Below are 22,252 nucleotides of genomic sequence, written 5' to 3'. Positions count from 1 at the left end.
AATTCACTTAAATAGTAGGTTGTATGACCGAGCAATAAACCGTAAAAGCTGCAGTGGTCTGAATGGAGAAAAAGGCTCTGGTCCTTAAGGGGCGAAAAGACTGTGGTCCTTAAGTGGTTAAAGAGAACCTGAACTGAAAATGAAAAGGGAAAATAAACATAAACATGTCATAAACAAAATGGCCATTACCCCATAACAGCTTCCTGGTCAGCACACGGTTAAACTGTAATATCGCCTACGTGAACCATAGGGAAACATGGACATTACCTTGCATATTCAGTTGTAACTGACAGCAGCTGATATATAACTGACAGCAACTGGTATATTTCAGATCTGACAAAATCTTGTCAGAACTGGAAGGGATCACTGTAAGGCCCGGTTCACATTAGCGGTGGCTATCCGGAATAGCCGTGCCGGAGCCGCACCGCATGCTGGCCGGACGAAACGGACGCACGGCATAGCAATGTAAATCTATGCCAGGGTTCACATGTGTCCGTTTCGTCCGGACCGGAGCCGGACCGGATCCGGACTCCGGTGTCCGTTCCAACATGCGCTATTTTTTGGTCCGGCTCCTCCGGCAGCCGTATCCGGGGCGGAGCCGGACTGCACCATCCGGCCAATGGAAACCAATGAGAACCGGAGAGCGCACAACACACTGGCAAAAAATCCGGATGTTCTACCCCACTTCCTATGCGGATTTTTGCGGCGATATTGGCTGGGGACACATGGGCAAGCATTTTGGAGTGGAGCAGCACAGCTGGATCCGGATCCGGAGATGTTGGCAGCATGTCGGAGGTGGAGGTGAGTGCTAAACAGCAGAGGGCCTGATTCCACAGGTCCCCCTTCTGCTGACCTCCCAGACCCCAACATTTTTTTTTGTTTTTATACAGGTTGTTACTCTTTAAGAATCCGGATCCGGACCGCAACCGTGTTCATACCGCACGGAAACCGTATGCAACCGGACCGGATCCGGACAGGAACCGTACGGTTCAGGTCCGATCCGGCTCCGGTGCGGTCCGGACATCCGGTGAACCGGCCCTAAGAAGTAAATGGTGAGCTTCTGAGAAGAACTGACAGCGAAGTAACTATGTAATATTCATTTGCAGCTACATCATATGTTTATTTTAAATAATTTTACTCAGTTCAGGATCCTGTTAAATACACCAATAGCAGCAACATAAATAATGACAGGGCAGTGCAGGCGATATTGCACTCGGAATTTACCGCCCTGACATGTCCCCTTTCTGCTTCTTGAATACTAGTTTTGGAAAATTTACTGCACAATTACCGCACGCACGATATTGACATGCGATGTCATTCATGAATACTAACTTCCGCTACATGCTTTAGTTAAATTACCGAACGCTCGATAAAGCATTCGGTAAGCGTTCGGTAACACTTGATGAATAGAGGCCATAGTCTGGATCCAGTGGGTTTTTTATATGATACTCATTTTTTGTATTAAATTGATAATAAAAATTACTTTTTTATTATACTATTGTTATTGTGTATATACATAAACTTATGTGGATCTTTATAAGCTGTAAAGTACAAAAAAACTTTTAATTGTTCCTTACATGTGTTCAGAGTGTGAGTGATACTATTGAAATTCTGCTACTCTACAAGCCCAGTGTTGCAATTTTACAACATCCTCCCAAAAAGTTACTAAAATGTCAAAATAAAAAAACACCTATTTATGCATCACAAGCCTCCTATAACAACATGTGAAAGGTTGAAAAAATGTTTTGAAGTTTTTTTCTATATTTGGGTCTCTGGGGGTTAAGATGGATAGAGGTTCCTGGCGTCATGTGCTCCGTGGGATGCACAAAGTCTGATGCGACTGAATACCGAATAAACAAACACAAGATTAAGAAAGTCAGAGTTCTGCCTGAGAGTTACAGCACTTCCAGATGGTGGTTATATTTTCCAGGTTACAAGTAGCAGAAGTGTAAGTCACAATCTAAACTAAGACAAAATTCAACATCAAATAAGGGATTCAGTCATTAGATCTATCAGAAAACAATCCATAGGTTTGTCACACAATTCCTTCTGAAGACTTAAGTTTAGCTGTTGTTTCTCCTTCTTTAAGTCTTGAATTTGTTTTTGGCACATCATGGCATAGCTACTTTCTCCTTGCTGCAAGCATATGTTCATTTCCTGTGAATAAAGCAACACAGAATGCATAAATACTCAAAGATACTGTACATGAGCTTCAAGTACTGGCCCCTGGTTTGACTTGGCTAGCAGCAACTCCATTGGAAAGCATTAGCAACAACTGTGCTACAGCGGTACAAATGATATATCGTTGCCACAGATCTCTGTTTGTGTTTAACATTCATTCAAGAAAGCATTTCCTGCAGCCTTGCCTGACATTTCCTAGCACTTCTTTTGAAAAACTCTTCTTACATAGTCACACAGCAGGACACACTATGCTCATGCACTTCCTCATAGTGGAAGAGTAGGCAAACCCACCTCAGATGTAATATATTTAGTCATTTTGATTGGCTTATGATTGGCCAGTTTAACCACTGCCATGTATTATGAGGATCAACAGATATTGAATTCTATGAGAAGGTTGTGTAGTTAAACTCTCATGGAGATGATGAAACTGGCAAAAATTTAAGGCGTGTGCCGTGCTTTAGGGCTCAAACACACTAAGTGGTTTTCTGAACACTCTTTGGCCTCTTTGACCTTTCTGAGCACTTTTTAAAAATGCTCCTATTGACTTACATTAACTACTTAATGACCGCTCAATGCTTGGGCAGCCCCAGGACAACTCAACACCAATTGGCGTGAAGTCCTGGAGTGGAGATTGAAGGGGATTGTGCGCGCCAATGCGCTGGCATCCCCGTTTAAATGACGGAGCTCTGCATCAGTCTCCCAGCAGCGATCGTCGCTAGGAGACTGTTAGTGAAACTGCTGTCTATTTACATTGTACAGCGCTGCGATCTACAGCAGCACTGTACTGGGGACAGCCGTGTGACACAGCTGTCCCCCTGGGAGGCATGAGAGCGATTGGCTCTCATAGGCTGATGTCTATGACAGATGATCGCTGTGATTGGCTGGCCGGGGGAGGGAGGGAAATAAAAATAATAATAAAAGGCTATATTTATTAAGAAAAAAAAATTATAAAAAAACTAAACAAACATCTCAGCAGCGATCACAGCCCACCAACAGAAAGCTGTTGGTGGGCAGAAAAGGGGGGGGGGGAATCACTTGTGTGCTGAGTTCTATGGCCCTGCAGCAAACCTTTAAAGCTGCAGTGGCCTAAATTGTGAAAAATAGCCTGGTCACTGGGGGGTGTAAGCTTAAGTGGTTAAAATTGCGGGAAAATCGCGATTGCGCTAAAATGAATTTTACTGCAATTTTAATGTGAGTCAATGGGGGAGAAAGCTCTGATGGCCAAAAAGCGCTCAGAAAAGTGCTAATAGTCTGAGCCCGAAGTCTTTGAAGCATTGCAGAGGTCAGAGCTTGTCTTTCTTTCTAGTCAACATTCAAAACACTTTCTCTTGTTCCAGTTAGTGAATCTAACAGCTCTTGGAGTGCATTGCACTCCAGGACAGATCTATTTCTCCAACAAAACTGAATGCTTATAGCTACAATCACATTAAGGGCCTTTTTCCACTAGCCTGCGATTTGCGATTTGCTTCTGATCGCAAATCGCAAGGTACATTAAAATAATGGAAACTGCAGCAGCAATTTCCATTAGTGCGATCCGATTGCGATGCGATTTTGGTCAAAGCGCAATCGTCGTCCTGCCGCGTTTTGTATGCGATTGAGCTGGACTATAATGAGTATAGTAGCTCAATCGCAATCGCAATCGCATGGTGGAAATTGAAACGCGATTGGAATCGCGATCGCATTTCATAGTGGAAAAGAGCCCTAAATGACCACTATCACAAAAAATTGTAAAATTTAAAATACATGAAAACCCATACAGTAAATAAAAAAATACATTTCTCCCAGAGTAAAATGTGCCATAAATGACTTTTCTCCTATGTTGCTGTCACTTAGAGAAAGTAGTAAAAATCAGACAGAACTGACAGGCAGGGGCGGATTTACCATAAGGCACTGTAGGCACGTGTCTACAGGCGCCTAATGATGAAAAGACGGCTCACTTCCCTCCCACAGTGCCTCTCTCCTCTCAGTGTAAATGAGAGGTTACTCACCCTGCTCTCTGCATTCCACTGACTAGATCTCCCTTCAGTGGGGGGCAACTCTAGCTACTTAATACTGAGGATAGCTCTGGCTACCTAATAGTAAGGGACACCTGTAGCTACCTATGACAGGAAGAAAGGAAGAAGTGACCGCTGGACCAGGCAACACACTTGCGGTGCAGTTGGGCAGGTGTTTGTAGGCTCATGCAGGGACAGGACATCTGTGCTTGTAGGCTCCTGTGATGTACATCCAGGCCTGCTGACAGGTTTTGGAGTAGCCCATCTCCTAATTGGGAATTTTCAGGGTTTTCTTTATTTTCATAAACACTTAATGAATGACAGTTGCTCAGCTCAACTGCCAGAATTGTGTACAAACAGGTAGGGGGGCAGCTGGCATTTTGTATAGATCCTTTCCAGGGACTGCTTTTGTAAAGAATACATAAAATACTGAGAATGAAGAGATGGACTAGTCAAAATCCTGTCAGTTCTGTCAGCTTTCTACTTACTACTGTAAGTGACAGAAACATAGGGGAAATGTAGTTTTTTGCAATAGTACAGAGTATATTGTTGTTATGGCGGTAAATCTGTTGACCTTCCCACTGAGGTGAGAGTCCTCCAAGAGTGTAGAATCTAAGTGCCCACGGGTGTTCACCAGAACGCCCTGCAAGTAACGATGGACTTTCAGCTGCCTATTCTTCACCAGGTTACACTCAAGGAGAGACCCTAACAGTGAGACAGAGAACAGACCACACCCCTTTGCGGAGAATTGGAATCCCAGATGGGTTCGGAAGGTACAAGATACCTAAATGTGGAAGTCCAATTCCAGCGGAGGGATAAAGGTCGTGATATCAGAGATTGGTGTAGAAACTGAGAGCAGCAGGAGGAATCTGTATCCAGGCTAAGATCAAGGCAGGCAACAGGCAAGAGTAGTCAGTATCCAGGCTAGGGTTGAGGCAGGCGGCAGGCAAGAGTAGTCAGTATTCAGGCTACGGTTGAGGCAGGCGGCAGGCAAGAGTAGTCAGTATTCAGGCTAGAGTCGAGGCAGGCAGCAGGCAAGAGTAGTCAGTACTAAGGCTAGGGTCGAGGCAGGCAGCAGGCAAGAGTTGTCAGTATTCAGGATAGGGTCGAGGCAGGCAGCAGGCAAGAGTTGTCAGTATTCAGGCTAGGGTTGAGTCAGACAAGAGTAGTCAAGGTCACAGGCAGGAGTCAGATCAGCGGAGAGATTCAGAATAGTCAGGCAGGCTGGGTCACAACAGGAATATCAGCAAGCAAGCAAGATAAGGTCGCAGCAGGGAACAAAGGAACCCACACTAGCTGTCATAACGAACAGCACCTGACTGATGGAGAGACTGGTCTGTTATACTGGCAAGACGGCCGATTGCCACGTACGTACGCCACGCATTCGCACACACGAACACAATACTCCATGCATGCGTGCACAAAGCCACATTCATCGTGACGCAATCGTACACACGCCCCCCCCACCACAGGCTTCATGCTGCGGCATGTGCCGCACGTGCACACGAGACAGACGCCAACACCGAGCTGCAGGCGCGTGAGTATGACAATTGTCTTGTCACTGACAGTCCCTCAGAGGAGCTCAAAATCTAATCCCTTTCATAGTACTAGTAGGATTAGTACTAGTAGAAATATTATTACCCATTGCAGTTACATAGTTACATAGTTACATAGTTATCTTGGTTGAAAAAAGACATACGTCCATCGAGTTCAACCAGTACAAAGTACAACTCCAGCCTGCTCCCTCACATGTCCCTGTTGATCCAGAGGAAGGCGAAAAAACCCTTACCAGGCATGGTCCAATTAGCCCCAAAAGGGAAAAAAATTCCTTCCCGACTCCAGATGGCAATCAGATAACATCCCTGGATCAACATCAGTCTATGACCAATTTAGGGGGAAGCCAATTAACTTATCTGTATGTTTTTGGGGTGTGGGCAGGGTGTGGGAGGAAACCCATGCAGACACAGGGAGAACATACAAATTCTGTGCCGATAGTGCCCTGGCTGGGATTCAAACCGGGCACCCAGCACTGCGAGGTGAGAGTACTAACTACTAGTGATTTGAGTCTGTGCATCATGGTAAAATCTGTAACATCATCATAAGAGGAGAGGTACCTATAGACACAAGATGACAGCTTTACGGTACACTTACTATGCAATTTTTGCTGTGCTTGCCTATTCCCATTCAATCAGTGGCATAATTATTGCCCCTTCAGCCTCTACGAGTGCAGTGGGGCCTGGGGGACTCAGGGGCCTAGCGCCTCCCTGTGTACGTAGATCACTTTCCTGTGCCTTGTCGAGACGCACAGCGACGACACGCAGAGGCAGAGCAGCATGCTTGGTGCTGCTGCCTCCAATCCCATCAGACTTTGCAGTCATGTTTACTGTCTGACCCCCTCACACATGTGGTGGACCCACTCCCGGGAGAAGAGAGAGGATGCAGGCAGCGCTGTTGTGACAGATTGCCTGAGCTGCTGAGGCAGGAGACAGAGAGGGAGACAGAGAGAGAGAATGCTGCATGGAGTCATGTAGATGGACTCCTGCTATGTGTAAATATGTTTTTATTTGTTTTTTTTTTTGTATGTAGCCTGCTGAGCCTTTCACACTGCTGACTGTCTTTAGGGATGGGGGGAGAACGGAGGGGTAAAGTAGATGTGTGAAAAAAGAGATTTCTCTCTTTGCTTTTAAGCACTGTAGTAGATGATGGAGGGGAGGGACCAGTTGTGAGGCAGGGGTCTACTCTACTAGAGTTGGGACAGAGAGGGTTCAGAGAGGTGACAGGGAGATGGCTGAATGTAAAGATGGTGTGGGGGGGGGGGGGAGAGGGAGAGAGAGAGAGAGAGAGAGAGAGAGAGAGAGAGAGAGAGAGAGAGAGAAAGAGAGAGTATGTGTGTGTATGTGTACAGTGAGTGAGTGTGTAGGGCAGTTGGGAGGGGGCCCTATCCAAGGTTTTCACAGGGGGGCCCCGTGAGTTCTAGTTACGCCCCTGTATTCAATTATACTAAAACGGACAGTCACACTAAAAATGCAGCTTACAGTGCATTTGGGGAATTGCTCACAGTCACATAATCACATTTTATTTATTTATTATTTATTTATTGTATTTATAAACCGCCAACATATTACGCATATTACGCAAAGTAACACACACACACACAGACACACAGACACACACACACACAGGCATGGACTGAAGCAAAATAACACACACACTGTACACACACTCACTGACACACACACTGCACGCAAGCGTGCACACACACACACACACACACACACACAAGCAAGCAGGAACACGGACTGAAGCAAAAACATTCACACATAAAAACACACACACACACTCACTGACACACACACTCACTGACACACACACTGAACACGCTCATTGACAGGCACACACACACGTGCGCACGCAAGCAGGGTCATGGACTGAAGCAAAATATATTCACACACATAAAAACACACAGATATCATTCACACAACACAGAGAGACAGAGAGAAAGAGAGAGAGAGAGAGAGAGAGAGAGCAGGTTGGATGGGCATAGATAGGACTGATGCTACATTTCTTCTCACTTTCTTCAAATGTCCTGACCTCTGGCTGCAGCTAAATCTCTTTTCCTCACCTGGCCAGACAGTGCTTTCTTGCCTTTACGCCCATGGACTGTCCTTCTCCTGCACACACAGACAGTACGCATCTCTGTCTGCAGGCCTCTGATCTGCAACCCCATTAAACCCAGCGGCGCGCACCGTGGAGGGGGAAGCTCCTACATGCAGCGATAGACGCAGATATGGGTCAATAGAGGGGCAGACTACTGCGGACATGTGAAGGCAATTAGTACTCCCTGAATTTAGGGTAAAGGTCTGCCATGCTGCGCCCCTCTCCAGCCCTGCACCCCTTGCGGTCACCCGCCTTACCCAGCCGTAGGAACTGGCCTGTCTGCTATATTAAAAATTACATTTTAAATGTACCTATAAGAAAATGTACTAGGCCTCAAAACCCTACACTTTTTGGGGGGGATTTGTTCTGATAGCTATATTTCAGCATTAGGGGTGGTCTTTATCACTCTTCTGTTATTTATGTTTGAGAACTCTTTACTTTCTTTTCTTTCTTTTTTTTAACAAATCAATTTTATTGGTTTTCAAACAAAACAAGTACAAACAAGTACAACATGTACTTAGGGAAGTTATACAGCAAAGTTATCACTGATACAGCTGATACATCATCAGTAATAAACACACCCATATGAAACAGAAAATTAATTATACAGTTATACATTTGTTCTGCAAGTATAGATAATACATAAATGATCGACCTAGACAGGGAGGCACTGGATACGTAGCAGGGGAGTTTAGCTGGATATTATTTGTATCCCTGCATTCCCAGCTTTTTTTTAGCCATATCAGTGAACTAGAGAAGAGGCCTAAACATTTATGTGTGATGTAGAAACTCTTTATTTTCTGTTAGGAAATTAGGAGAAATCTCACAGACAGCAATTAAAATCTGACAGAGGTTCCAAACTTTCCCCATGTTGCCTAAAACAAAACAAAAAAAATGGCTACTTTAAGAAACTTAGCAGAAAGTATTGTTATTACCCTTTTCTTCTCTGTGATGGCTCTTTCAAATTTCTCATTCATTATTCTTCTGTCAGCTTCCATATTATCCATCAGCTGCTTATAGACCTCCAAATGAAAGGCTTTCTCGTCTTCCAATTTCTGCTTTTCTTCGGCATCTTCTAACTGTCGTAGTTTTACTTTCCTTTCATTAGACATTTTTCTTTTGTGTATCACTTAGAAAGAATGGAAAGCAAGACAAAGATCAGCAAATTAGTTCACTGTAAGTTAATATATTTAATTATCTACCCTTACTCTCTGCTCTAAAAGATTAAAGAACCTGAAGTTTTATTTGGATTCACTTCACTAGAAGTACTGAAATGGTTGAGCCTGTATTTATTGAAGGGCGGGAAACTGCCAGGGTACAGCTCACACTTATGATTCACAGCTGCTGAAAAGACACCCTGATCTAGCTAAACAAGCACAGTACAGTGAATTTATCTAGCAACCATATCTGAATTTAACACACTTCATAGTGTGATGGGCTAAAGTTTGGGTCTGCTTTAAAAAGGCACTGTAATGACATAATAACTTATTTAGAATACCCAATTTTACATTATTTACCCAAGTTTCAGCATCAGAAATGCTATAGTATATATATATATACAGTGGAGGAAATAATTATTTGACCCCTCACTGATTTTGTAAGTTTGTCCAATGACAAAGAAATGAAAAGTCTCAGAACAGTATCATTTCAATGGTAGGTTTATTTTAACAGTGGCAGATAGCGCATCAAAAGGAAAATCGAAAAAATAACCCTAAATAAAAGATAGCAACTGATTTGCATTTCATTGAGTGAAATAAGTTTTTGAACCCTCTAACAATAAAAGACTTAATACTTAGTGGAAAAACCCTTGTTTGCAAGCACAGGGGTCAAACGTTTCTTGTAATTGATGACCAAGTTTGCACACATTTTAGGAGGAATGTTGGTCCACTCCTCTTTGCAGATCATCTCTAAATCCCTAATGTTTCGAGGCTGTCTCTGTGCAACTCTGAGCTTAAGCTCCCTCCATAGGTTTTCTATTAGATAAAGGTCCGGAGACTGACTAGGCCACTCCATGACCTTAATGTGCTTCTTCTTTTTTTTTTTTCACAATCAAAAATTTTTATTTGCAAATTCAAAGAAATTGAACATACATGAACATTTTAGAACATTTTAGTGGTAGACTAGACAGAAGAGGCCTTGATCATAGCAGATTTTTCAACTCTATACAGGCAAATTGACATTCAGGAATAGTTTTAATCGCTAATAACAGGCCTGCATGGTATCAATGATCAAAAAGCGTGTCTAGGAAGTTCTTTTGATAGGAAATTATCTATTATTAAACTCTTCAAATCGAAACAATACTAAAGCTTAAGAGCCACTATATCAGTATTAAGCTACTGTTCTGGGGGACCCCCCCTCAAGTCATAGGAGTAGGTAGAGGAAAGAAGGAAGAAAAGGAAGAAGAAAAGGTAAAGCTTTTAGAGCGTAAGTGCCTCAAGATAGCATAATATCCTTGTAGTCCTGTGAGCATTGGAATTCATTCCAAAGTGACCAGGTAATGGTGTATTGCTCATTGCGGTCTTGTGCCAATAAAATAATGTGCTCCATGGCTTCAATAGATTCAACCCTTTTCACCCACATTTTAGATGTGGGAGGGTCGGTCAGTTTCCAATTCAATGGTATCAGAGCTCTGGCAGCGTTCACAAAGTGAATCAGAAGGGATTTCTTATAGGTTTTCACAGGCTCAATTGTGTCATGAAGTAAGAAAAGGCTTGGCGAAAAGACAATACTCTCGCCCAGTATATGCTCGATGAGTTTGTGTATTTTCTCCCAGTATGGGATAATCTGAGGACATGACCAGAAGGTGTGGAAAATAGTGCCTATCTCTGTGCCACATCGCCAGCACAAATCTGAGGCAGAAGGATAGATTTTTTGTATCAGGTAAGGAGTTTTGTACCACCTAGTTAAGATTTTATATCCTAGTTCTTGGGTGTTAGTATTCAGGGATCCCTTATGATTCAATGTGAAAATTTTCCTCCATTGATCATTATCCATCTAGATGCCTAAGTCCGATTCCCACTGAATTTGAAATTTAAGTTTGTCTGACTTTGAGTTAGATGTTATCATTTTGTAAATTAGAGATATCAGATGGGTGGGGGTGACTTCTTTGGAAATAAGAGTCTCAAATTCTGTGGGTGCCTTCGCCCAGTCAGAGGATCTACGTTTGGTATTGAGAAAGTGTCTGATCTGGAAATATTGCCATTGTGTAAGTTTCACGTCTCTCCTCAGAGTTGTCATTTGCGAAAATGAGAGAATCGCATCCCTGTCAAGAAAATCTTTGATTCTAGGGCAACCTGTACCTGGACAGTTCTTCAAAAATGGAATTTCTGAGGCTACTTGAAATTCTGGGTTATCAGTGAGGGGTTCAAGTCTACTGGGAAATGAGGCCTGTTTCAGTGGGGGAAGGTTTTTCCTCAGGGACCTGATAGATGCCTTCATCAGGGGATTACCCCATTGGGATTGAACCTTTGCTGGGTAATTTGACCAGCCAAGGGACTGGATCTTGCAATTAGCTGAGGCTTGTTCTATTTTTACCCAGTTTTTAGGGGATTCGGTATTGGACCATTCCACCACCCGGCAGATTTGGGCGGAAATGTGGTATGTATGTAAGTCTGGAAGTGCCATACCACCGTCACTTTTTTGTTTTATCAAAATGGATCTTTTTAGGCGAGGAGGTTTTTGGCCCCAAATAAATCTCGAGATTTGACTTTGAAGCTCTTTGATATATTTAGGGGGTAAGGAGATTGGGATGCATTGGCTCACGTATAGAAAACGTGGGAGTAAGTTCATTTTAATAGAGGCCATACGGCCAAACCAGGAGAGGTTCTTTTGCTGACCCCATCTTAACAAATCTTCCTTCAGAGCAATGCTCAGTTTTGCAAAGTTAAGGGAGAAGAGGTTATCTAGGTTGGCGGGGATATTAATTCCCAGGTACCTAAGGCATTCCCCGGCCCAGGCGAAGGCGAAGGTCCGCTTACAGTGGAGCAAAAGGGAACTATCAAGAGAGAGGTTGAGGGCCTGTGATTTGTGAAGATTTATTTTTAGGTTCGAAATCAGGCCAAATTCCTTGAATTTGTCAACCAGGGCCGGCAGGGACGTCAAGGGATCACGGAGGTAAAACAGGAGGTCGTCAGCAAAAGCTGATACTACGTGTGTGGTATCTCCGGCCAGTATCCCCTTAATATCTTGATCCGCCCTCACCGCATTAAGAAATGGTTCTAGTGTAAGAATGTAGATAAGGGGTGATAGGGGGCATCCCTGCCTTGTTCCGTTTGTGATAAGCAACATATCAGATAAAAGACCATTCGCCTTCACCCTGGCCGAAGGATTGGAATACAATAATTTAATCCATTGCAACATGGGGGGACCCAAACCCAGGCTTGACAGGGTGGCATGCATATAGTCCCATGCCACCCTGTCGAAAGCCTTTTCCGCGTCGGTTGACAGGAGAAAGGAATCAACTTTGTTTGCTTTCACATATGCCATTACACCTATCGTGCGCATCACGTTGTCCTTAGCTTCTCTGCCCGGCACAAAGCCTGACTGATCTAGATTGATGTGGTTTGGTATAAAAGGTAAGATTCTGTTTGCAAGGATTTTAGCTAGCAGTTTCGCGTCCAGATTAAGCAGGGAGATTGGCCTATAGTTCGTGCAGTATTGGGTATCCTTGTCTGGCTTGGGGATAACAGAGATATATGCTTCAAGGAATTGTCTGGAGGGGACAGTGGAGGATGAGATTCCATTAAAGGCATCCACGAAAAGTGGGCCAAGTATTTGCTTATAGGTTTTGTAGTATTGTGCCGTCAGACCATCAGGTCCTGGGGCTTTCCCTGATTTCATTGCTTTTACTGCCATAAAAAATTCATCTATTGTTATGGGTGCATCCAGATCCTCCCTGTCCTCCTCAGAAAGCACAAGGGGTTTAGTAAATTTTTTAAGAAAGTTGGAGATTTTAACCTTTCTCATATCTGAATCAGCGTTTGCTTCACCTGAATCCAGATTATAGAGCGAGTTGTAGTATAATCTAAACTCTTCTACTATTTCTTCTGATTTAACCAACTTCGCTTGTGTTCTGGAGCTAATCAGGCCTGGGATATTGGATTGAAGTGACTGTTTTCTTAAAGCCTTGGCCAGGTATTTGCCACTTTTGTTGCCACTCTCGTAGAAGATACGTTTCCCCATCATAATCTTCCTTTTAGCATCAGAGAAGAGTAGTTTGTGTAATTGGGTACGACACTCTGTTAATTCAGTTAGTGTGTTTACCGCTAAGGACTGTTTATGTATTTTTTCCAGTTTGGCGATGTTCGCCAATAGTTTCTCAATACCTTCGTTACGTTCTTTTTTTAATTTGGATCCTATCTGTATAAATCGACCCCTGACAACCGTCTTGTGTGCCTCCCACACCGTCAGTTTAGAGACCTCTGAGGTGTCGTTTTGTTCAATATAAGTAGATAGAGCAGAGGAGATCTCTTGTATTCTGGACTTATCTGCCAGAATATTAGGATTTAGTTTCCAGCACCATGTTGTAGTTTTGGTGTGGGCAGTCTTAATGGTAAGGAAAATTGGAGCATGGTCTGATATAGACTTGCAACCAATCTTTGAGTCCAATATAAGCGACAAATCTCGCTGTGCAATAAAAAAATAGTCTATCCTAGAGTATTTGTTGTGTAGTGGGGAGAAGAATGTATAGTCTTTCTCTGCTGGATGGGAAATGCGCCAATGGTCTGTTAAAGTCATCTGTTGTAGTTTTTGTCTGATAAATTTAAGTGCTCTGTAAGAAAGAGCCGTTGAGCCATTAGAGCAATCCAGCAGAGGTTGTAGAGGTACATTAAAGTCTCCACCCAGAACCACAATACCCTGGCAAAAGTCAGCAAGTTTATTTAGTGTGGAGGCAATAAAAGACGGCTGGTTTTTATTGGGGGCATACAGGGTGGCAATTGTTATAGCTTGGGAGAAGATGGTCCCTCTGATAAATAGAAAGCGTCCCTCAGAATCTGATTCCACTTCATTTACCACAAGAGGAAATTCCTTGTGTATAAAGATCGATACCCCTTTGGTCTTGGATGTGGGGGATGTGGAGTGGAAGGACTGAGGAAATCTGTAGTCACATCTGGTAGGGACATGGTTGGTACGGAAATGTGTCTCTTGTAGGAAAGCTATCTGAACACGTTCTTTGTGTAAAAAGTTAAATACTGTGGATCGTTTCTCTGGTGTGTTGAGTCCATTGACATTTAAACTAACCAGTTTCCATGTAAGGGGGACCGTCCTATTCCCTATATTGCCCTCTGGGGAAGTGGTTTTTCTTATTTTGGGAGGCATTACAGACTCGGGGAGTATGCAAAAAGACACAGGATTATTGTTTTGCTGTTGGGGCACTGGAGCAGATATTGGTAGAGTAGTAGAGAGAAGAAGAAGTGAGTAGAGTAAGAAGTAACCTATAAGGGGGGGACCCATTAAGGTAACAGTGTGCTCCTTACTTAAGAAGCAAAAACTAGCCCACGCAGACACACCGAGGAGGGGTGTGCCCGCAACCAGTGTGGGATAAGCAGTCAGTGTACCAGATACACCGTTTTGGGGGTGTGTGTGGCGTGAAGATGGTTCCCACCTCTAGGTATAGTCCGGGTCAGCGTATAGTATACGCCTGCACGTGCACTAATATGTGCCTGTGAAGGGTCAAAAAGAGGGATCTAGTACACCAGAAGTGACATCCATCCACGCCATCCGCCAGTTCACTGAATGCTTGAATAATTGAACCCAGCCGTTGCTAAGAGGAAAACATGCCCTTTTTAGAAATAAACAATTCAACAGTCTTATTAACAGGGGTCTAGCAGAGTTTTAAATTTCGCTCAGGAGAGGAACATATCTATTAATTCACTATAAGTCAACATCTAGAATTAACATTTTATCATACAAATATCTTCAGTTGAATCTATATTGAGCATTGGATAACAACCTGTTTCTCCGGTATCCCCCCACCCCTCCCCCATCAAACCCTCAACCAAAACGAACAAGCATACATCCCCCCCCCGCCCCTCAGAAAGTCTCCCCGCCGCCCCGTCCCAGCGGGGAGGGCCCCCCCAAAGCGGGGGGGCCCTCTCCACAGGGACGGCACCGCGCAACCCACCCCTACCAAAAACCCCACAATTTACATTATCCGTCTGCTGAGTATTATATGTGTGTCTGCAGTTAACAGAGTCAGCTGGCCCGGCTCTGGCATTCAGTAACAATACGTATGTAGGTGCGGGTTCAAGTGCTGACAATCCTCTCGGCACAGAGAGCGTGAGGGGGGGCCTCTCATCCAAACATTCCGCCTGTATACGGGGCAGGCTCCCGTGTTATTCAGCGAAGCCGCTACACTCAGTCCCGGGGGAATTAACCACAGAGGACGACAACAAAGGTGCAGGGGCACCCCGGAGAGTTCCATGTATCAACAGGGGCTAATCCTCATCAGAAAGAGCGTGTTCTGGACTGAAGTGCTGTTCCTCAGTTTGGGCCTCTGGTTCCTCTATGGTGCCCTGATCTGAAGCCTTTGGGGATTCCGGCGTGTGATCGACCTTAGAGCGCTTGTTGGTGTCGGGTTCTAGGGTAGCGGGGTCTGCGTCCCAGTCAGGTACCGAGACTCGTTGCAAACCAAGGTCTTTACATAAGTCTGTTACTTCTGAGGCATGTCTGATGGTAAAGGCCTTGTTACCTTGTTGGATCGTCAGCGCGAAGGGGAAGCGCCATTTGTAGCTTAGGCCTTTGTTTTTCAAGGCAGTTAGCAAGGGTTTGAGCGCTCTTCGTTTGGCTAGCGTTAGGGGTGATAGATCCTGGTATAGTTGGATCAAGCTTCCGTTAAAAAGGATTTCTTCCTGCTCCCTAGCTGCGCGCATGATCTCCTCTTTCAGGGGAAAAGAGTCTAGGCAGCAAATGATATCGCGTGGCTTCTCCCCATCTAGGGCCCTTGGTTTCAGTGCGCGGTGGGCTCTAACAAAGCTTATCTGCGTGTCGGCTGGCCTATCAAGTAGGTCGTTAAAAATAGCTGTTAAGGCCTTAGTGATGTCTGAAGTAGCAATATTCTCTTGGACCCCCCTTACCCGAATGTTGGCTCTGCGTCCCCTATTGTCCAGATCCTCCAACCTTCTAGCATGCTCAGAGAGTCTGTCCGTGTGCATCGTAGATGTTTTCCGTAGAGAGATTATCTGTGAGTCTCTCTTCCGGCCTGCCTCCTCTAGCGTGCAGATTCGTGATCCAATGGACACCACCTCCTGACGCACCTCCGCAATTGCTGAATGAAGGGAGGTTTTAATATCCTCAGCCATGGCCTTCATGTCCGCAAGTGTGGCTGCCTTTTTTAGTTTGTCACCCACCTTATTGATCGAGGAGGCTGGTGGGGAAGGCTCCGGTGAGGCTGCGGGAGCGGCCGATTCTTTCCCTGGCGCCATCTTAGGAGTCTGTGATCTGAGGCTGTGCGAGCGGAACAGATCAGGGACCGTTCTGCCGAATTGAACCGGAGTAGCTTTATCCTGAGGTACGATGGTTTGTTGCTTTCGGGCACTCCTCATAGCCACTTAAGACCAGCTGGGTAGGGTAGGAAACTAAGCTTTAGGCGGACGGCGTGTCGGAGCTCGGAGTTAAGCGGCCATCTTAGATCAGCGTCAAGCCACGCCCCCAATGTGCTTCTTCTTGAGCCACTCCTTTGTTGCCTTTGCTGTATGTTTTGGGTCATTGTCGTGCTGGAACACCCATCCACGACCCATTTTCAGTTTCCTGGCAGAGGGAAGGAGGTTGTCGTTCAGGATTTCACGATACATGGCTCCGTCCATTTTCCCGTCAATGCGATTAAGTTGTCCTGTGCCCTTAGCAGAAAAACACCCCCAAAGCAAAATGTTTCCACCCCCATGCTTGACGGTGGGGACGGTGTTTTGGGGGTCATAGGCAGCATTTTTCTTCCTCCAAACACAGCGAGTTGAGTTAATGCCAAAGAGCTCTATTTTGGTCTCATCAGACCACAGCACCTTCTCCCAGTCACTCACAGAATCATTCAGGTGTTCATTGGCAAACTTCAGACGGGCCTGCACATGTGCCTTCTTGAGCAGGGGGACCTTGCGAGCCCTGCAGGATTTTAATCCATTGCGGTGTAATGTGTTTCCAATGGTTTTCTTGGTGACTGTGGTCCCTGCTAATTTGAGGTCATTCACTAACTCCTCCTGTGTAGTTCTAGGATGCTTTTTCACCTTTCTCAGAACCATTGACACCCCACGAGGTGAGATCTTGCGTGGAGCCCCAGAGCGAGGTCGATTGATGGTCATTTTGTGCTCCTTCCATTTTCGAACAATCGCACCAACAGTTGTCACCTTCTCTCCCAGCTTCTTGCTAATGGTTTTGTAGCCCATTCCAGCCTTGTGCAGGTCTACAATTTTGTCTCTGACATCCTTGGACAGCTCTTTGGTCTTTCCCATGTTGGAGAGTTTGGAGTCTGCTTGATTGATTGATTCTGTGGACAGGTGTCTTTTATACAGGTGACTAGTTAAGACAGGTGTCCTTAATGAGGGTGACTAATTGAGTAGAAGTGTCTAACCACTCTGTGGGAGCCAGAACTCTTAATGGTTGGTAGGGGTTCAAAAACTTATTTCACTCAATGAAATGCAAATCAGTTGCTGTCTTTTATTTAAGGTTATTTTTTCGATTTTCCTTTTGATGTGCTATCTGCCACTGTTAAAATAAACCTACCATTGAAATTATACTGTTCTGAGACTTTTCATTTCTTTGTCATTGGACAAACTTACAAAATCAGTGAGGGGTCAAATAATTATTTCCTCCACTGTATATATATATATATATATATATATATATATATATATATATATATATATATATATATATATATATATATATATATATATATTCACACACACACAACCATATATTGATATTTAACACCGCTCTCCGAGTGATGTTTATCCTAGGTAATCATGTCACATCATTCTACCCCAGTGGACTCCTCTTTGGTTGATCAAGTCACTTTAATCTATCAAAAAAGCAAGTAAATAATTTGGTTTTATTCACAAACTGATTAATGGTCATTGCAGGCCAGGGTGCAAAGCAGTGTCTCAGGTAAACTATTAATGGAGATCTGTAGTGAGAAAAATATAAAAGCTGCCATCTTATATCTTGTTGTTTTCTTTAGTTAGTCAGTTGTTTTGTTTTCTTTAGTTAGTCAGTTGACCTGGTGTCCTGTTGATCTTTTGGCTTTTGGGTAGTCTCTATCACACCTAACACAACCAATCTAAACATGGATGGTAGCTAAGTATGCAGTGATCTTTACATAATAAGCCCCATATTCCATAACTTTTCTCCTGAGTTTTTTCCAAGGTGATATTTAGTGATGATCGTAATAAGCTAATTAAGATTACCCAAAATTTCACATACATTTTCACAATTACGGCCATACGTAATTACAATTTGGACATTCAATTTTGTATTATCCATTCCTAATTTTGCATAATTTTTGCATAACTTTCACATAATTTTTTGCCAACTTTATCGGTTAATAGCAAAGCTCCTGTACATGCTATTGTCACCAAAATTTCTAGGAAGGTAAGAAGAATAGTGAACAAGTCAAACAAATGACAGTTTAAAAACCATTTTAAAAACCACTTTTTTCTAAGTCAATTTTCTCAAAAACTACAAGGTGTTTTTGAAAAATTATTTTTTTTTGTCTTGTTCCCACATACAAAGCAATTTTGCTGATGACAGCATGTATTGGGGCTTTGCTTTTAACTGCTAAAGTCATCACAAAACTATAAGAAAATTACAAAATTATGGTTCCTGATTACGTTAACAAACAAAATTATTTAACATTTTTCTTGAAATATTGCATTACGATTTTGCATTGTAATTGCAAATTATGATGTAAAATTACAATTTGTGCGTATCACTAGGGGTATTTTCAAACCTTACCAATAAAATACCTGGGAGAAAACTAGAGAGAAAAAGTTAATTGGATAAGGTTCTGTGGGCCATATCCTATTAATGTTTCTCCTAATTTTCACCAAGTAGATACGTTTTCATTTTATGCAAAAAAAAAAAAAATGTTGGCACTTAGCAATTGCAAAAGTACTAAAAAGTATTATGGTAGAGAACAGAGGCGCCAAAAGGATAAAAACAATATTTAAAAGTTTTAAAATTATTGCTTAGGAGGCAGTGGTGGACTCACCTCCCACAAGCAGACACAACAACTGTGTATTCACAAAAGGGACATTTATTGGTATACTCCAAATAAGGTTGCAACGCGTTTCGCAGGTCAAACCCGCTTCATCAGGCAATTACAGGAAGGAGCACACAACTGGGGGTAAGAGGCAACACATTTGTACAAATCCTGAACAGACTGCATATCAATAAACATAAATATTTGTATGATGGAATTCACTGGTGTGATTTAAATTAATTAAATTAAGTTAATTTAAATCACACCAGTGAATTCCATCATACAAATATTTATGTTTATTGATATGCAGTCTGTTCAGGATTTGTACAAATGTGTTGCCTCTTACCCCCAGTTGTGTGCTCCTTCCTGTAATTGCCTGATGAAGCGGGTTTGACCTGCGAAACGCGTTGCAACCTTATTTGGAGTATACCAATAAATGTCCCTTTTGTGAATACACAGTTGTTGTGTCTGCTTGTGGGAGGTGAGTCCACCACTGCCTCCTAAGCAATAATTTTAAAACTTTTAAATATTGTTTTTATCCTTTTGGCGCCTCTGTTCTCTACCATAATACTGATTGTATCCACCTTTGGTGGAGGGGGATACCCCTTCTTGTTTTTCAAGCCTACAGAGAGCGACTTCTTATTCCTGAGTGAGGACAGGCTAATCTCCTCACCTGCCTACACAGTGGTTGCCTGGAGGTAACCCTGGTTTGTGAGTATACAATTCATACTCTTTCTAATTATCCAATTACCTTGACATACTACACCATATCGGGCTCTCGGTTCTCTCTTCTTCAAAAGTACTAAAAAGAAGGTAAAAGGGTCATATAAAACTCATTTTGAAAAATGTTTTTGCTTGGTTTGAGTATTGTGTTGATAAAGTTTGAAAATACTGTCTCTACTTGGAGAAAACTCAGGAGAAAAGTTCATGCCCCTTGGACTCTAGCAAAGATTAGCAATACAAATACCACTCACTTTCTTCTTCTTTCTCTCTCTGATGTAAAGTATTATCTGCTTCTAGAATTGTGTCTCCAATTTCTTGTTTGGACCTTAGGTATTCCTGTAGCACCTCTTCAGCCTGTGCAGTGTGAATGGAAAAGTTAATTGTAGGGAAAATATCAAGAAATAGGAAAAGGGTTAAAGGGATAAAGAAATAAAGTCTGACCTGATATGATATGACATGTGATCAGGATCCAGGAGACAGTATCAGCATTACAGCACCGTCCGGTGCTAGGAGAGGGGTGATGGAAGAGTCTCTTCCATATCTTCCATCACCCATCTTTCACTACTGGGTGGCACTGTAACGCTGACATGGTCTCCTGGATCCGGACCACATCATATCATGTGATCGGATGTGCTTGGGTCGGAGGTACCCAAGCACATCCGCTTGGGTCGGAGGAGTCGCGGGAGGAGGAAGAGAAGAAACCTTCCAGAACAGGTAGCTAAAACTGCTCCCTGCTGCCCGCTTGTTTGGCTACACTAGGCAGCCAAACGAGATTGACCAGCAGAGATTTAGAGTGCACCAAAGTTTTCAAATATTACACAAGCGTCCAGGAGCTCCACAGTAAGGCTCAAAATAAAAAGATTGGTGTGCCGCTGTCCTCACCCCGGTACCTGGGGGTCACAACAATACGTATTCCACAAAGGACCGGCACCACACAAAGTATCTGTAGCTCTTTTAAGATTTAATGACAGCAGACATGATAACAACAACAGACATGCTGTTTCGGCCTCTTCTGGCCTTTGTCAAGTTGCTCAATGATCACGTATACCTTGCTGTATAAAACACATACATTTAAATAGAAAAAACCCACCCACATGGTGAACCCATGACCAATCACAGGAAGCGCAAACTGGAGGACCTGATGGGAGACTTATATCGTCCAAAATGGACCAATAAACGCTGCTCAGTTTGAAATAACACTCACCAATCAGGTGCGCAAGAGGGTTCCCCGCTGCAAGCAATCCTATTAGAGACGTATGGGCGCATCATGGTTCCATAACCACCGCCTCCATCCACGGAAGCGAGCGGTATGATGGCAGCGTCATGTGACTCAATCACATGACTCAGTCAGCTGAGAATTTTTTCTCCAATCATATGCGCCCTGTTCGTCACCTAGTGCACACGCAGCCCACGTATCATAGCGGAGGGCGGTGCTATGGCGGCCGGCAACGTTCCCATAACAACCAGGACGCACCACCATACCCACAGACCGCAGCACTCACCACACCATAGCGGGGTTAAAGGGGAACACCTCTCGCACTCCATCCACTTTCTGTGTAGGTCTGAAACATAAAAATAAAAACATATTAAAACATCAAAGTGCCACAAATACTATAATATTATCACAACAGAGATGCACAAATGAGTCACCCAAAGATTAAATACAGAAACCCAAATCTAGCTCACGATTGAGCCCTGCCCTCCCCATGGCATCCAGTCGCCTGATCCAACCCGCCTCCCTCCGTAAAAGTTCCTTAAGTCTATCCCCTCCTCTCCAGGTCAATGGAACCCCATCAATGGCCATTACCCTAAGCTGAGAAACGTTATGCCCACAGGTCTTGAAATGCTCCGCCACTGCCTGCCCCGCCGTGCCATTCCTAATGGCCGATTTATGTGCAGAGATCCTGACCTTGAGGCACTGTGTAGTCATACCTATGTAAATGAAGCTACATGGACACTTTAATAGATAAACAACGTGACTAGAGTCACATGTGTAGTGTCCCCTAATATGGTACACAGTGCCCAAGGTGGGATGCAAGAAAGTATTGCCACGTATGACACTATTGCACATATGGCAGGACAGGCAGGGGAACATCCCAGTTCTAGCAGTATGAGACTGAGCCTGAGGTGCTGATTTTACTCGCAGTTTATCGCGTAATGTAGGAGCGCGGCGAAACGACATCATAGGTGGGAACCTAAACTCAGGCACTGTGGGGAAACCATGCCTGAACAAGTGCCAATGTCGACGCACCGTCCTTGCAACCACGTCACTACAGACATTAAAGGTCGAAACAAAAGGGATACGAGGTACACCTCTCAGTCGACGACCCCGAAAACGTTTCTTTTCACTCAGAACTTCCATGGGGTATCCCCTAGAGCGGAATCTCCCACAGAGCTCATTCTTGCGATCAGCACATCTCTCAGGCTCACTCACAATCCTATCCACCCTCGAGAACTGACTTCCAGGAATCCCATCCTTGACACCACCCGGGTGGAAACTCCCGTAGTG

The 22,252-nt window shown here is 43.8% G+C and overlaps 1 protein-coding gene across 2 annotated transcripts in view; it reads right to left on the bottom strand.

Annotated features, from left to right (window-relative positions):
* Window positions 1–1,630: 1,630 nt before the first annotated feature.
* Window positions 1,631–22,252, bottom strand: part of LOC137525491 (guanylate-binding protein 1-like) — an 83,666-nt gene continuing 63,044 nt past the window's right edge. For both annotated transcript variants that reach the window (XM_068246611.1, XM_068246610.1), the window contains exons 16-18: window positions 19,995–20,097; window positions 8,768–8,961; window positions 1,631–2,157 (exon numbers count right to left, since the gene is read on the bottom strand). In XM_068246611.1, coding sequence (XP_068102712.1) covers window positions 1,984–2,157; window positions 8,768–8,961; window positions 19,995–20,097 — 471 coding nt within the window. In that variant the 3' untranslated portion in view covers window positions 1,631–1,983. The remainder of the gene's footprint in view (window positions 2,158–8,767; window positions 8,962–19,994; window positions 20,098–22,252) is intronic.

This window comes from Hyperolius riggenbachi, chromosome 7 (genome assembly GCF_040937935.1).
Source record: "Hyperolius riggenbachi isolate aHypRig1 chromosome 7, aHypRig1.pri, whole genome shotgun sequence".
In the NCBI taxonomy this organism is placed as follows: domain Eukaryota; kingdom Metazoa; phylum Chordata; class Amphibia; order Anura; family Hyperoliidae; genus Hyperolius; species Hyperolius riggenbachi.
This window is presented reverse-complemented; position numbering and strand designations above follow the sequence as displayed.